General features: G+C 41.3%; 1 protein-coding gene across 2 annotated transcripts in view; it reads right to left on the reverse strand.

The window, feature by feature from the left end:
- Positions 1–17,070, reverse strand: part of LOC122748586 (tubulin-specific chaperone cofactor E-like protein) — a 159,387-nt gene that overhangs the window by 24,672 nt on the left and 117,645 nt on the right. For both annotated transcript variants that reach the window (XM_043994292.1, XM_043994293.1), the window contains 2 exons: positions 12,639–13,200; positions 2,644–2,843 (listed from right to left, as the gene is read on the reverse strand). In XM_043994292.1, the coding sequence (XP_043850227.1) occupies positions 2,644–2,843; positions 12,639–13,200 (762 nt within the window). The remainder of the gene's footprint in view (positions 1–2,643; positions 2,844–12,638; positions 13,201–17,070) is intronic.

A 17,070-nucleotide genomic window follows, 5' to 3' on the forward strand; every position in this document is an offset into this window, starting at 1 on the left:
CAGCTAGGAGATTACACTAAGAGCTAATGGCCTGAAATGGTTTTGACCTGCATGTGTACATGTGTGTGTGTGTGTGTGTATGAGTGCCTGCATGCACATATGTAGTTTGTAAGTAACCTCCCACATGTGTTTGGATTATGAAAAGAGACATGGATTATTTGGGTTATTGAAGTTTCTATGAATTGGCCACACCCCACAATTAGCAGCTTTGGAAAATCATGAACTTTCTCTAGCAGTGATTGATAAAAACAATGATGATATTAACATTAGTATCATCACAGAGGCATCTGAGATATGGTAGGAAAAGGATATAGAGCCCTAAGACATGGATCTGAAAGACATCGTGAGCAAATACTAGTTCTGTAACCTTGGGAGAGTCATTTAACTTTTAAGAGCCTTAGTTTATTCATCTGCAAAATAGGAATAATACTGTCACTATCTACCTCATTGGGTTGTGATGAACATGAAATGAAATAAAGAATATACATATAAGGGCAGCTAGGTGGTGCAGTGGATAAAGCACTGGCCCTGGATTCAGGAGGACCTGAGTTCAAATCTGGCCTCAGACACTTGACACTTACTAGCTGTGTGACCCTGGGTAAGTCACTTAACCCTCATTGCCCCACAAAACCCCAAAAGCAACAACAACAACAACAGCAACGAATATACATATATATGTTATTATTGGCTATTATATTAATATGTTTCTTATATATTATCTAATATTTAATGGTAATTGTATAATGCTTTTACTAATACCTCAAGGCACTTTCCCAATCCCCCTTAATGCTAGTGCTTTCCCTCTGAGATTAATTTGCACTTATGCTATATACACATGTCTTGTATGTGCTTAGTTGTTTGCATGTTTTCTCCCTCATTAGAATGTCAGAGGTCATGTTTAGCCTTTCTTGGTAGCCCCAGCATTTAGCACAGTGCCTGGCACAAAGTAAGGCTTAATAAATGTTTGTTGACTGACTGGCATTCGTAAGGATTATCTGATTATATTTTTAGGATAAGAGGTAAGTACTGTTATCCCCATTTTGTAGCTGGATAAATTGAAGCATAGGGCAGCTGGGTGGTGCAGTGGATAGAGTTCTGGGTCTAGAGTCAGGAAGGCCTGAGTTCAAATGAGGCCTCAGACACTTACTAGCTGTTTGACCCTGGGCAAGTCACTTAACCCTGTTTGCCTCAGTTTCCTCATCTGTAAAGAGCTGAAGAAGGATATGGCAAACCACTCCAGGATCTTTGACAAGAAAATCCCAAATTCAGTTGTGACTGAAAACAATTCAACAACAAACTGAAGCACAGAGAGGCTAAGTGATCTTATGTAGCAAAGCTCTTTTGGCATCAGGGAAGGTTTTAGAAGGCTGTAGTCTCCATTCCTAGCCCAGTGATCTTATTCATTAGGGTTGTCTGAAAATTAAACGTGTTATTATTCCCACCTTTCTGACAATGCACATGCACTTTTAGGAGATAGATAATAATTTCTGTCTTCCAAGAGGCTTCCTTGAATCGATTCTACCCTCCTCAGGTCCTGGAATGTATCATTTTGCATTTGGTGAACGACTGCTTGGTAACTATCCTAATGCTTTAATTATATTTTCCCTCTTCTATAAGTGGACTAGAAGTACTGGGGGGAGAGAAAGTATGCTTTAATATTATTCCTTTCCTCAGTGGTATGCTGGTAAACGTTTAATAATTGGCTCTCTCAAAAATGTTCCCACAATGCATGTTTTTAAAAGTTTAATCTACATTATCAATATTTTCCCATCACTTTAACTAGTCAAGACAATCAACAAAACAATAACAAGCCCTGGCTGATAGTGTTTTCTGACTTCTGTGTTGTAAATGATCACACTGAAAACGGAACAATGTGTTTTCTAGAGCTTGTTCAAGCTGGCTCTAGCACACTCTTGTATCTCTCCCTCCACTTTGTTCTTAGTACCATCTCCAATACCTGTTGACAATTTAAAACTATTGGAAGCTTGGAGGGGTGTGTGTGTGTGTGTGTGTGTCTGTGTGTGTGTCTGTGATGTTGTACACCCTTCATTCTTGAAGGGGACCAATGGCAACATTCCTACATGATACCCAAAAGTCCAGGGCTCTCCAGACAGGAAAAATGAAACCCACACTGGAAGAACACAAGGCAGAAGGAGAATCCCCAGTCCCTGTTCAGTCTCACATTAACTCTGTACTGATTTAAGGAAACAATAACCCTCCTCCCCATCCCTCCATGCAACCTCAAGGCTCTATATTTTCAGGTTAGAAATATACACAGATAAAAGAGCTGTAAATGACAGATTCATGGTCACCATATTTTCAATCCATACCCATGTCAGGAGCTTTCAAATGAAGATTCATGGTTGAAAGGAAATCAGGATTCAGATAGATGCCAGGCAGGCAGAAAATATGAATGTGGAGGAGGATGGGCTAGCAGGGTCACCTGGAACCCATAGGAACATGGAAACCAAAATACCTCTTCTAAATCTGGTCCTCAAGAAGTCACCGACCCCTTCTGCTTCACATTCCCCTCCATGCAAAACCAACATGGTACAAGAGATCAGCAAAGAGTGACCAACCTCTCTGCAGATGGAATGAAATATGAATAAGTAAAGAGGAAAATCAAGGGCCCAGCTCCCATACCTCATAGTACTTGCCGTCTGAGTAACAGCCACAGCTGTGAGGCAGGATGCAACTCTTTCCGTTTAGGAGGTAACCAGCGTCGCATTGACAGCCCTCCACGCAGTAGTGATTACAGTCACTTTTCAGGCGGATAGCAGCACATCGGGGCTGACAGACACTCACACAACTCTCATAATGGCTGTTTGGAGGGCAGGTCACAGCTGAAAGAATTTTAAAGAAAAGTGGTCTCGCTCAAGAGAAGGTGGGCCAGGAAAGAAAGTCATGTCTTTGCTCACGTGTTTGGGTATTATTAGAGGGAGAGAAACAGGGATATGCGAAGCCAGGTCTGTCCTGTCTCTCAAGGAAATGGGTCCCTCTCCCCAAGGAGAAGGCTTCAGAGAACTAGGCAGATTCAAATCAAAGGATAAATAAGGAAAAATGGGTTGGTGATACACTTTCATGCACGTAATTCCCTTCTCTACTGGCTTTGGAGATGCTCTGTAATTTGCTCTGATCCAGACTGTCCCACAATATGTCCCATTACTCACCATCAATTCCCTCTCTACTCCATTCGGGAAGGTCTCTTCGCCTGTTACATAGCCACACTCATTCTCTCGTCCTCGTCTTCACTCAGGTTTTTCTCCTTGTTAGTGCCCTATCCAAATGTTTCCCAGCTTTAAGGCACATCTCAATTCCCAACCCCTCCGGGAAGCCTTCCATGACTACTCCAGACCTCTCTGTCCTTTGAAAGGTCTATAGTAGAAACAAGTCCCCACTTCTTAGCCTGTCCATCTTTACAAGGGGAGGTTAGGAAGGGTGAGGCTAGGGGGAAGAAAGGTGACTGAGAGGGAGTATCAATTACATATGTTTCTACTTCGTACTCCAGACCCCCAAACTTCTGCTGTTGCCATGAATGAATTCTTGTCCTACCCCTGCCCACAGACCCATCTGGCATTATGCTAGAGCTTTTTCCTTTGTCCAAATGCTTCCCCGTTTTTTGTTTTGTTTTTGTTTATTGTTTCTTTTTGCGGGGCAATGAGGGTTAAGTGACTTGCCCAGGGTCACACAGCTAGTAAGTGTCAAGTGTCTGAGGCCGAATTTGAACTCAGGTACTCCTGACTCCAGGGCCGGTGCTCTATCAACTGCGCCACCTGGCTGCCCCTGCTTCCCTGTTTTAAGGCACACCTCAAGTCCCATCTCTTCTGAGGAGCCTGCTATGGCTATTGTAGACCTTTCTGTGCACTTTGAACATCTAAAACACTCTAATATACTACCAAAGGAAATGTGCAGGGGTGGGCTGGAGCCAGCTTATACAGAGAACTGATTATTTTCTGGATGGGCATTTATATGTTGGAAATCAACAAATCTTACAAATCAGGAATGATTTATTATTTTGTTTATTGTCTAGACTTAAGAAAGTGATAGAGAAAGTGTAAATTAAGCAGATTAACTTAAAAGTGTGTTGGACACACATTCTTTTTGAGATCCATTTGTTACATATTTACCAGCACACTCCTGGATATATCCCAGAGACTCTAAGGTTTTTGAGAGCAAGGACTTTTGTATTAGCACAATTGTTGTTCAGTCACGTTCTACTCTTTGTTGGGTTTTCTTGGCAAAAATACTAGAGTGGTTTGTCATTTCCTTATCCAGTGGATTAAGGCAAACAGATGTTAAGTGACTTGCCTGGGGTCACACAACTAGCGAGTAATCTAAGCCAGATTTGAACTCAGGTCTTCCTGAGTTCTAGGACCAGCACTCTAACCACTGAGCTACCTTAGCTGCCTTACCTCTGCTTAGCACAGTCCCTAACATATAATAGGCACTCCATCACTGCTTCTTGATGGATTGATTGCCCTAAACTGATGGATAAGGGATTGGCAAAAAAGAAATGTAAGCAGAATCCACAATCTAGGAACAGTAATCAACTACCACTATTATTTCTGAAAGGACATATTAAATAATACCCTTGTGGCTCCATTCATGACCCCTATGACTCCCAAGACCAAAACATCTCTCCCTGGATCACCACTCTCTTGTATGTGTTGTCTCCCATGATTAGAATTTAATTTCCTTAAGGGTAGGTACTGTCTTTCTTTTTATATTTGGATCCTTAAGCTTAGCATAGTTCCCGCCACATTGTAAGTACTTAATAAATACCTTTCATGCATTCATTCCAGGCTGTCATTTTGAAGTAACAAAATCTTTCCCCAGAAAGAAAAGGTCTAGTGAGAATTCCCCAAAGGACTTGACCTTCGGGAACAGTCCTCCTATAAGCCTTTAGGTGGCATAAGGGATAGAAATCAAAGCTCCCTATTATCTACCTACTATCAATCTCTCCACAGGTCTCTGGCTACATTTTAGACTAAATTAAGTCCCTCTTCCATCCCCACTTCCCAGCCTCATTTAAGGGACAGAAAGAAGAATGGGCTAATGTGACAATCTTAAAGTTGGTCAGTGATTCAGAGAATTTCCCCTCTTTAGCTTGGCAGACACTGTTTGCTCTCCCCTGACCTGAAGAGGTTTTTAGAGAGGAGAAAGGTAATTGGATAATAAATTGTTTTCTTATTGACAAGAAGAGCTGAAATCATTAGAAAACACTAGCATTTCTCCCTTGCTACCAATGATGCTGAAGTGTAATGGAGGATTCTTACTTAACCTTTCCTTCTCAGCATTCCACCATTTGTCAAGAAGGGAATGTTGAATGTTTCTTAGCAGAAAAAGATTCAGGAAATATTTCTATTCTCGGTTTTTTGGAAGTCAAGGCTATGGTATGCAATCTTACTTATCTTCTTTAGTCAGATCTAGTGAAGTAGTAACAAAGGCATACTCTCTGTCAGCTTTCTCTTGTTCCTGAAATAAGTGTTGAGACAAGGCTGACTAACCATACCTCACAATTTACTTTGGGTTAACTCTTTCCTTTTTGCCATTCTTTTCTGTCCCCTAAATCTCTTTTCTGCACCCTACCTTTAAATGATAGCTTTGAGCCAAACATCAGTATTGATGGATCATTCAGGATTTACTTGACTCAATAATCTTAATATTGAGTTAAAATCTTCCATGACACACTTGGCTCCTCTAACTGTAAATTGGGCCTTGAAACTTGGCTTTGTCAGAGCCTTAGCTATGTAAAGAAAGGCCTTCTCAGTCTGGAGAAGATCACGTGCACATGGAAATAAGAGTCCCTTTTGTTCATATTTTTGGACTCAAAACTAAAAATTTTTCAGAGCCTCAAGTAGGGTCCAAGCTCCTTCAGGACAAGGACCACACTTTATTCATTTTGTCTGTCTATCCCTCCCTTGTTCCCTAAGAGTGCCTAGCATAATGATAGTTCATAATAAATACTTATTGATAAAATAATTGGCATAACTGGAACCCAAAATATTGAATTCCCTGTTAGTATTTTAACTCTCTTCTTAAAGCAAGATCAACTATGTATAGTAAAAAAGAAGAGTAGACTAGGAAGCAGGAGGCCTGGGTTCTTTGCCCAACTCTTTTACTAACAAGTTTTGTGACCTTCAACAATTTAGTTAGCCTCTCTTGACCTCAGCTTTTTCAGCTGCAAAATGGAAAAAATGCCTACCCTACCTATCTCAAAGGGTAGTTGGGATGATCAAATAAAATTAGGTAAAAAAGACATGAAATGTTATAAAATTATTAGCATTACTTTGAAGTGCACTGGTTACCGACTTCAAGTCTATAACTAAATTGAGTTTATTAAAGATCTCCTGAAGGTTAAGGAAGAATCCTTTGGAAGTCTTCACAGGGCTAGCCCCATCATTGTTGATCCTAGCCAAAGCAAAGTGAGCTTGTATTTGTGCCTTTGAGATATACTATTTTGGGCCTTCCCTAATACATGGTGGCTGAGTTTTATTAAGTTTGCATCTGACAAGAACCTGGAAGGGACAGTAAACATCCTGGATGACAGAACTAAGACTCAAAAATACCTTCATGACTCCACAGTAGGATAAGGTCAACGGATGGGTCTAAAGGAGCCTGAAAGATTTAGGTACCTAAGAAATCATTTGGTGACTCCAATTTCCTTACTTTACAGATGAGGAAATGTGCTCATAGAAATGAAAGGATTTTTCTGGTCCAAGGTCACATCACTAGTAAGTGGGTTCAAGGAGGGAACAAAGCACATCAGGCCAGTACCTTTCATGGGCCACACCTCCTCCATTTCCCTCCTTTTTCAAGCATTTGGGGAGTAGCCAAAGCTAGAAGAGAAGCCGCTGGGTGAAGGGACTCTTTAGAGCCAATGTGTTATAGTGGAAATGATATTACTTTGGAGTCAGTAGAAACCTGGGTTCAAATCCTACTACTGATACTAAAGTACCTGTGTGACCATGGGCAAGTTCTTTCATTGTCCTGGGTGGGTTTTAGCTTCTTTATCTGTAAAATAAGATGACCTGTATATTCCCTTCTAGCTGTAGGTCTTATGAAAACCTATGCATTTCAGCCAGGTGATAGAAAAGGGAAGAAGGGACAAGGGAACAGCAGCAAGGGAACAAAAGGGTTGTGAGAGGGGAGGGCCCTAGGACTGGGGGTATAGACTAGGAAGGAATAAGCATGGAATCTAGGACATAGATGTACACCAGGGAGTTCTAGTCCATGGACAGAGTTCCACCTGATTTCTTTTCATTTTGTTTTTAGGGGCAATGAGGGTTAAGTGACTTGCCCAGGGTCACACAGCTAGTAATTGTCAAGTGTCTGAGGCTGTATTTGAACTCAGGTCCTCCTGAATCCAAGGCCAGTGCTTTATCCACTGTGCCACCAGATGCCCCTCTATTCATTTATTATACAAAGGTGCAAACAGAGGGGAGGAACCTCACCTATCCCTTACGTTTTCTGAGCCTCTATTTCCTCATCTATAAAATGAGGGGTTGAACTAGATGATATCTACATTCCCTAGCCCACTTGGCCAACCTCATTGGTATGTAGATGCACTGGATATATCTATATATATATATATATCATCTATATCTTTCTCTCTCTCTCTCTCTCTCTCTCTCTCTCTCTCTTCCTCTTTCTTTCTTCCTTCCTTCCTTCCTTCCTTCCTTTCTTTCTTTCTTTCTTTCAACAGTGACCATTTGCTTTTTCCAGAAACAGGCTCATCTTCTTCCATTAACTTCATCTCCCATATTTGAAACCTTTGGTTGAGAGGTATCAGAAAAGGGAGAGCCAGTTACTAAGTTTTATTGATCACACCTCTATAATCTCTACCATCTGTTTCCTCCACCACCTGCCTTGTCAATGTCCAGGTGCAGACATCATCTAGTTCAACCCTTCATTTTGTAGATGAGAAAATGTAGGCTCAGAAGAGTAAGCTGATTCCTCCTCTACTACCTACTGGGCCCTCTTCAGCCTCCCAAGCCATCCTTCATAACACTGATAGAAACACCTTTGCTATGCATAGCCCTAGCTATGGCACGTCTCTGTCCCGGATATTCAGTGGTTCTCTAAAGCTGATCAAATAAAATCCAAACATCTTCACCTGGCATTCAAGCTCTTCCATAATCTGAGACTGCTTTGCCTTTTAAAATCTTACCCAGTTAAATTGGACTACAGTGACCATCATAAACCTAGGACTCTCCTACCTCCATGTCCTTGCTGACACCATTCACTCCGCTTAGAATGCATGTTCTTCCTAGCCCCTCTTCACTGCTCTTTAAAGGCATCTCAAATGCCGCCCCATTAATAAAGCCTTCCTCGATTCTCCCAGTTGGAAACAACCTTCTTTTTTGGACCTCATAGAACATCTGTTTTGCACCTCTCTGTTAACGCTTCTCATGTAATGTGGTATAGGATAGTTTTCTTTGCCTGTGTTTTATCCCCTGATACACTATAAGCTCCATGAGGGCAGGCCCTCTGTCTTTTCCATACTCCTATTTCTTTTTTTTTTGGTGAGGCAATTAGGGTTAAGTGACTTGCCCAGGGTCACACAGCTAGTAAGTGTTAAGTGTCTGAGCCCGAATTTGAACTCAGGTACTCCTGACTCCAGGGCAGGTGCTCTATCCACTGCGCCACCTAGCTGCCCCACCATACTCCTATTTCATCCAGCACTTCTGCTGGTTCTTTTTTTTTGTACATGTCTATATTTTATTTTATTTATTTGTTTGCAGGGCAATGAAGGTTAAGTGACTTGCCCAGGGTCACACAGCTTGTAAGTGTCAAGTGTCTGAGGCTGGATTTGAACTCAGGTCCTCCTGAATCCAGGACCAGCGCTTTATACACTGAGCCACCTAATGGCCCTACCTCTGCTGATTCTTAACCTAGGGTTTGTGAACTTAATTTGCGTTTTTTTTTAATTGATCATTGTATTCAATATATCATTGGTTTCCTTTATACTCTTACAGATTTCATTTTACACATTTTAAAACATTATTCTGAGAAAGGGGCCATGGGCTTTCTCAGAATGCCAAAGGGATCGATTTCACAAAAGTAGGTGAAGAAGCCCTGCTTTAGTATTCGACCAGATTTTCCATAGAACCACAGAGTTAGAACTGGAGCGAACCTTAGAGCTTATCTAGTCTAACTCCTTCATTTTTATAAATGAAGAAACTGAAGCCAGAGAAGATAAGTAATTTCCCCAGGCCATATGGGTAGCAAATGGCAGAGATAGGATTTGAACTAAGGTCCTCTGACTCCAAATATTTCCTCTTCACAGTAGGTGCTTAAAAAATTTTGGTCAATTAATTAATTAAAATTAAATCAGAAAAGCCTGATTGCTCTGGACAGGCACTAATATTAGCTAAATTCTAGATGGTCTGTCCCCAGGACCACAATAGGTAACCAAGCTCATTAATAATAGGAAAACCCTTTACTGGCTTCTCTTCCTCTCTCTTTTTCTTCTAGTCACTCTCCATTTACCAGTCATTCCTTTGGGGACCCTTTTAAATCATTTGCTTTCATCTGTATGCATTGAGTATCAGTACATAACCTTTTAATATGTTAGGAGGTTGTCCCTGTTGGTAGTCAATAAAGTAGTGTCCAATTGGGGAAAAAAAACAAACCTTATTTAGTGAGATGTTACTAGAAGAATCTGGGTCATAGAGCTGACATGCCATATTTCCCGAGTTTGTTCCTATCAAATGAATCAATTGTCTGAGTCTCAGAAGGGATGAAACCTGTAATATGGGGCCCTGGTATCAACCTATCCCAATGAGGTAAAAAGGAGGATGCCATGTTGCCTTGATTGGCATGACGTGCTGGAAGTGGCAATGAGGTGCCAGGGACAGGCCCAGTGTAATGAATGAGTATCAGGAGATAGCCTTTTAATATGTTAAGGCTTCCTGAAATAAATTTGCTCGTTCCTTATACATGCACCGTGCTAGGTGCTGAGGGACTTACAAGATCAACGGACCTATTTCTTTCTTTACATTCTGCCTTATTAGATATAACTAAATTACTTCAGTAGATAATACTGCCTTGTTTAGGCAGTATAAGTTATTTAATTTCATGTAAGTTATTTAATTTCCAATAATGCTGCAAAGTATTCTTTTGGGGGTGGGGGAAGGATAGAATAAGATGTGTCAGAGGCTTAATTTGAACCCAAACCTTAACTCTGACACAGGCCTTCTATCCGTTATGTCAGTTAAAGAATGATACAATTGCCAAATATTAAGGAACTTCATGCCATCTAGTCCAACCAATACATGAATAGAATTCCTTGCCACAATAGATCCACTAAGTGGACATCGGGCTTCTGTTTGAAGATCTCTAATTACATAGAGCTTGCCACTTCCTGAAGCTGACCATTTTGTGATAGCCCTTATATTAACAGCTTGCATTTCAAAAGCATTTTGAAGTTTACAGACCACTTTTGTTCCATCCTCTGGAGCCATGTAAATATGGTAGCCCTTCTAATATTTGTAAACAGATATCCTGCCCCACCTATGTCTTCTCTTCTTCATCCCTAATTCCTTTGACGGTTCCTCCTGTGGCATGGTTTTACAGTCCCTCACCATGGCAGCTTCTCCAGACAAGTTCCAGTTTGCCAACGGATCTCCTAATACGGCAGCCGGAAGAGGACATGATACTTAGATGTGGCTTGATCAGGACAGAGACCAGCAGGATATTATATTTCTCACACTGGCAGCTATGTTTCTCTCATACTGAGCTTGCGAATTCATTAAACTACTAAAACCACTCATATTTTTTTATTTAAGTGAACGGTTTTTTAATTACATCTCTTGCATCTTGTATTTCTGCAGTTGATTTTTTGAACCTGAGTGAAGGAATTTACATTTATCCCTTTTAAATGTCATTTTACTGGTTTTAGTCAATTATTGCCGCTTGCTAAGATCTTTCTGTCTTCCAGGGTAATTAGCTATCCTTTAAACTTTGGGTCAATCACAAATTTAATAAGTATGATTTCTCACATCTTGATACCAATAACAATTTGTTGTGGGATGGGAGAGGATGAGTATACTGACCTGTTATTTTATCAGCATACAGAACTCATGATGTGGAAACATTCTATTCTGACACATGGAGGCTACTTTTCTGTAAATTACAATCTTGGAGAGTTTCCTGGGACATTGAGAGGCTAAGTGATTTACTCAAGGGTCCTGGGGCAAGATTTCTACTTGGGTCTTTCTAATTCCATTGCTGGTCCCTTGATCCACTACACCAATAATAATAATAATAATAATAATACAGGGTGTATCATGAGTTTGAGTGTAGTTTTAAGCTTTTAATACCTTAGTGCTTAAAATTTTAATAGCTTAAAATAGCACCAAGACTTTCATAATAACCTGTATAGTGCTTTAAAATTTATAAAACACCTGTGGGTGGGTAGTATAAATATTATTCCCATTTATAGAGGAAGAAATTGAAGTTTATAAAGTTTAAAGTGGCTTGTCCATGGTCAAATATATCTAGTCAGGCATCAAGCCCAAGTCCCCTAACATGGTCTATGAAATACAACTGATTCAGTGGGTTTTTCCCAAGCCACTGAAAAATAGAATTCAAGACCTTTGCTTCTTCACGAAGGACCTCTCTCCATTAATCAACACTTATTGGGTCCGACCAATCAGCCAGTTGTAAATTTAAGCTTTGTCAAATATCTTCCTGAAATATATACACACATATAGATACATATATGTATATATGTAGATCAATTGATCTATATCTATCTATCTATTATCTATCTATCCATCCATCCATCCATCCATCTATCCACCCATCCACCCACTCCTCCCTCACCCACCCACCCACCCATCCACCTATCTATCCACCCACCTACCTACTTCTCACCCCCCCATCCATCCATCTATCCATTCATCTATCTATTTATCTGAATATGGGTATCTATAACTATAGACCTATAGATAGCTATAGTTACCTGTAGATATAGAACTGGATCTAGATATGAATATGACTACCATATTCACCTTAAATACTACCCTAGGGACTTGTTCTTGATGAATCTCTATCACATTCTAGTTCTTTTATGTCCCTTTTCAGTCCCTTCTAGAAATTTATAAAAAATTAAGAAGATCACTAGCCCATGGTTAGAATTATCTGCTGCCTTTCCTTTTTTTAAAAAAAATCAGGACAGTATTTTCTCACGTCTGAGTCTGTAATGCCTATGACTCCTCAAAACATAAGAAAATAAATCAAGTGTTTTTATCTCCATTTTATAGATGAGAAAACCAAGGCTCAGGAAGGCTGGGTGAATTGCTGAAGCCTCACGAGAGTTGGCAGAGCCAGGCCTTGTCTCCTAATTCCCAGGCCTATATTCTTACCATTCTGTTTAAGAATACTGTTAGCTCATGGAAACTAAAGCAAGTTACACAACTTCTCCCCAAATCATTTGTGTATCAGTGGGCCCAGGGGTTTCTAGAATTATGAGCCTGTCTTCCTATGACTTGCCTCTGTCCCTCCCTTGTTAGTACCAATCCTCTCACCCTGGGATATTTACTCTTACATCCTAAAGAAACAGTTTTTGCCCCACAAAATGCTACCCCAGCAACAGAGAAGGATGGGGGGAAATGGAAAGAGGGTGGACTCACAGCAGGATGTGTAGTTCCTCCAGCCGGTCACTGCAATCCCTTGGGTTTGGCAGGTGCTGGCATAGTTCTGCAACCAGCTACATGCTGTCTGCACAGCTCCCCCATCAATACAGGAATCAAACAGGCAGTTCTTGTAGAAGAAACTGGGGTTGACTTTACTGTGGCACTTGGCAAAGCCTGCATTCTGGTTGGGGATCAGGCTGCAGAGCTGCTGAACTTTGGAAAAGCCTTCTACCTTGGCACAGGAAGGGCAGCGGTCCCCACAGCCCACCTGGCAAAAAGTGTCCCTCTTTACCCAGCTCTGTCCAAACTCATTGACACTTGAGGCCATCAAACCCATGGGCATTTCCAGGTCATCATCAGGATTCCCGTTGTAGCGACCACATAGGCCGAATGTGCCATTCTGCATGCTCCGGGGCACGGTGACTGACAGAAAGGTTTTCCAGTCATATACAACCTTTAGCCCAAAGTCAGTTTCCACCACCACATGAAAGCCAAAGGAAAAGATGTTAATTTTTCCTTGGCTCAGCTTCAGGGGTAGATACAGACGCTCATTATTGACCTGCAAAAAGGAAAAGGTTTGAGGTACAGAGAGTCAATTTCCCCAAAGATGTCCCAGATTCTATACGAGTGGTCACTTACTAAAGGGTCTTATGCACATTTTCTTTTTTTTTATCAAGCACATTTTCAATGAAAAGTCAAAACACTAAGGGAAAGACAGGAGATGGCATATGCCAGGCAAATCAAAACCTACCTATGACATCTCACCTTTCTTCAGACCCCAGTGGAAAGAGCCGAGGACCCTGAACCTTGAATCCAAGAGCCTTGGGAAAAGCTGTGCTCCCCAGACCACTGGCCCTGCCTCCAGTCCTGGCTCTGTAGACATATTTGAGGGGAACAACCACTGTGGAGAAGGGGCCCATTTTCCTTGCTGCCACCAACATCAACTGTTGACTAGCTGCCAACCAATGCTAGGTCAGCCCAAGGGCCCCAGGAGTAATAGCAACTTTTAGACCACCAGCCCTGCTTCCAGCCTAGCCCCCCACAGATATCATCCTAAGGAAGCAACTTGACTGCTTCTGTAGGTACTGCAGCCGCAGCTACTGAAATCCCAGAAAAGAACATTTTCAACACCAAAATCTTTGGCACTTTGGCTCAAAGTGGACAACATGACTCAACATCAGAGACTGATACAATTTTATCAGCAGGCATTACATTAAAGAAGGGATGCTATCATCTGCTTGGCCACTGCACCCTAAGACAATGGGGTCTTCCCATTCAACTTGCTGTTGAAACTTTCTATACATGTTTTTTCTTCCATCTGAATGTGAGCCGCTTCAGAGCAGGACTTTTCTCTACCTTCCTGTTTTCATCCCCAGGACATAATATAATGCTTTGCCCATTGTAAATGCCCTTCCATTCATTCATTCTTTTATTCACTGTGTTTCTTTTTGGATTTTCTACCATGTCTGATTTTCAGATGTGTTCTAATTTCCTCCTATTACAATTTGTCATAGATTTAGGTAACAGTACATTAATGATGACTCTTTAGGTTTGTATAGCACCTATTCCCTAAACATTCAAATTGTTTCTTGTTGACTGTGGGGGGGAGTACAATTCAGAGATTCATGAATGCTTAGAGTCAGAACCAAGAAGTGAGGTCGTCTGATGCCATTCTTAATTTGAGTTTATTTTCAGTTAAGTAGAAACTCATGAAGTCCTCACCTGTGTAATGAAGTTCATTGGATAAGTGCTTTGGAAATCCTTTTGGAAAAGAGAACATTTTTACTTAAGCCCGAGGATAACATCTAAGACTCTATCCAAGACAGCAATCTCATTGCAAGACTCTATTCTGTCAAAGGATTGAGTTGGGTTGTTTGTTTTTTAATATTTTGTTTTTGTTGTTGTTTGTGTAGTTGGTTTGATCTGAACATTTTATTTCATTGATGTTGGGAACTTCCCTGAATATATCCCATCAACTGAAGCTGACCATTAACAGCTCTGCAATTTACAGTATGAAGAATTTCCCTTTGGTACTGAGAGAGTGAGTAATTTGCCTAAGGATACATAGCCAGGATATGTCAGAGGTGGAATTTGAATCCGGGACTTTGTGACTCTGAGGCTTGTTTGCTATCTGCTGAGGCTTGCTACATTATTGTTGTTGTTTGTCCTTCATTCTCAAAGAGGACCATGGCCTCAAGGTGATGTAATGACTTGTATGAACTGGATTTAAGTGAGGGAGGTGTGTGCAAAGTCACCAACCTCACTTTCTTCCCCAGAGCCATCAGGGTCCAGTGGCAAGATATCTATTAGGATGACTGGAGATAGCCCTGGATGTTTGGGGCAATTGGGGTTAAGTGACTTGCCCAGGGTCACCCAGCAAGGAAGTGTCTGAGGTAAGATTTGAACTCATGTACTGCCAACTTCAGGGCTAGTGCTCTATCCTTGGCTTGCTACATGGGCCATGACTGGAGGATAGATGATAGATATCCTGCCAGTTGGTCTGAATGGACAGCATTTGCTACCCATAGGGCATTGGGACTAGGGTTACCAGCAGGCCTATATTTGCCAGGCTTGTCTGGTTATTTTATCACAAAAGTCAGCTGTTTCTTACTGATTTATCACATTAGGGCATTGGTCATCCTATGTGTCTTCTTCCATTTTTCATATCTCTGGATTTCCCATTCCACTGTCCCCCATATAGGTGAGCCAGATTACCAGGCGAAATTTTTCTCAGAATAAGAGCATACTCAACTCACTAAAAAGAAATATTTTCTGAAGAACAGTCTGCTAATCTTTGTACAAGGCACCACACAACCCTGGTAGGCTATATGGCCCCAGCTTTCAAAGGCACCAAACTTGGGAACAGAGCTCACCTTTTAATCTAGATAAAGTAGGAGGCTGGATGCCACTTGATAAGCAGTATCTCCTTGGATGGCCAACTATGCTACCTCCCTCTCTCCCCCTAGGCCCTAAGCAGTCACATCTCTAGGTCAGACAACAAAGATAAAGACTGTTTCTAGAAGGCCACTGTTTAAATTTATGTGGGAGACAAAGGGAGGGAAAGTCCTGGATGAGGTCTTTATCTTCCAGCCTTCTCACATTAGTACAGATTACTTTGTTGGTCAGATTAAATCATTGTTTTAGAAGACACAGAAAACCTAGCACTTGGGGGGGGGCAGTGAGGTGGGATGGGAATATTGGAATAAGATGTAGGACAGGTAAGTTTTCAAGGGTTAAAAACCTTTGGGTAGAGTATGAGACAATAAGGGACACCTGTCCAGAGCATTCATGGTGCAGCATTATGTCAGAGTAGATTTTTAAGGGAAGCCCAGAGATGGTGGAAAGGTACGGCCAAACACCACACCATCAAAAAAAAGATGGAAGAATACAGATGGCCATGGAAGAGAGTAAGGGCTTTCTCTCTGCCTCCATTCCTGATGTCACACAAGTATACTGCCTTCAAGGAATGCACAATGGGGAAAGCGAATATAGACCAAGCCTAGAAGAATCTGGACAAAATTCTTTGAATAAAGACAGAACACAGGACAGAAGAGATATCTAGAAAACAAAACAAAATGATTAAATAAATAAAATTATTTTCCTATTTGACCATGAAGCAGATTAGGAAACGAAGTCAAAAGGCAGGGCTTTTTTTAATCAAAGCAATCAACACTGGGTGAGATGGACCCTTCAATAAACACAGAAAAAAAAAAGGGTTACTCAGGGAAGGAACAGGTTGGGGAGGAGACTCTAACATTTGAAGTCTAAAGGAAATAGGATATAACTTGTGGCTCTGTTCCCTTTTAAATTAGTATGGAGACCCAAAGCTAGTTTCTCCAAGAGTATAGGAATCTCTCAGCTTTGTTCTCTTCCCCAACTCTACAGTCTCTGTTGGATTTGGGGCCTGGAGAGACAGAAGGAAGAGAAGAGCACTTTGGGGATCCAGTAAGGTTGGACTAAACTAGGCAACTAATGAGCTCGTCAGTTTCAGGGTTTGCTTTTATCTTTTCTGTCGTTCCTATGTGGAGCCTTGGAGCAGGATCCTACTTTGACTCTGGGAAACTCAAGATTCTGTTTGATTTGATTTATTCCCAAATCCCATGGATCCTTGCTTCCACCTTCACTACCTTCATGTCAGTAAAAAATAGAGGAAAGGTAGGGAGGGCTATGGGAGTGGGGAATAGAGGAATTTAAAAGGAGAAAGGAATAGGAGCTAGGAAAACAAGGTAGGAAGAGAAACAGACAAAGAATCCCCCCCAACCCCCTTCTACACTCTTACACCCTCTCTGCTCAGCATGGGAAGCAGCTGCCCAGCACTGATGGAGTCTGCGGCAAATTCATTTGATTTGATCTCCTTGGGGCTTGTACTACCTCCAAGGCAATGTATTCACCCCTCCCTAATCGACTTTCCATTTCATCCTCCAAGCAA

Source organism: Dromiciops gliroides, chromosome 3 (assembly GCF_019393635.1).
Source record: "Dromiciops gliroides isolate mDroGli1 chromosome 3, mDroGli1.pri, whole genome shotgun sequence".
Classification (NCBI taxonomy): domain Eukaryota; kingdom Metazoa; phylum Chordata; class Mammalia; order Microbiotheria; family Microbiotheriidae; genus Dromiciops; species Dromiciops gliroides.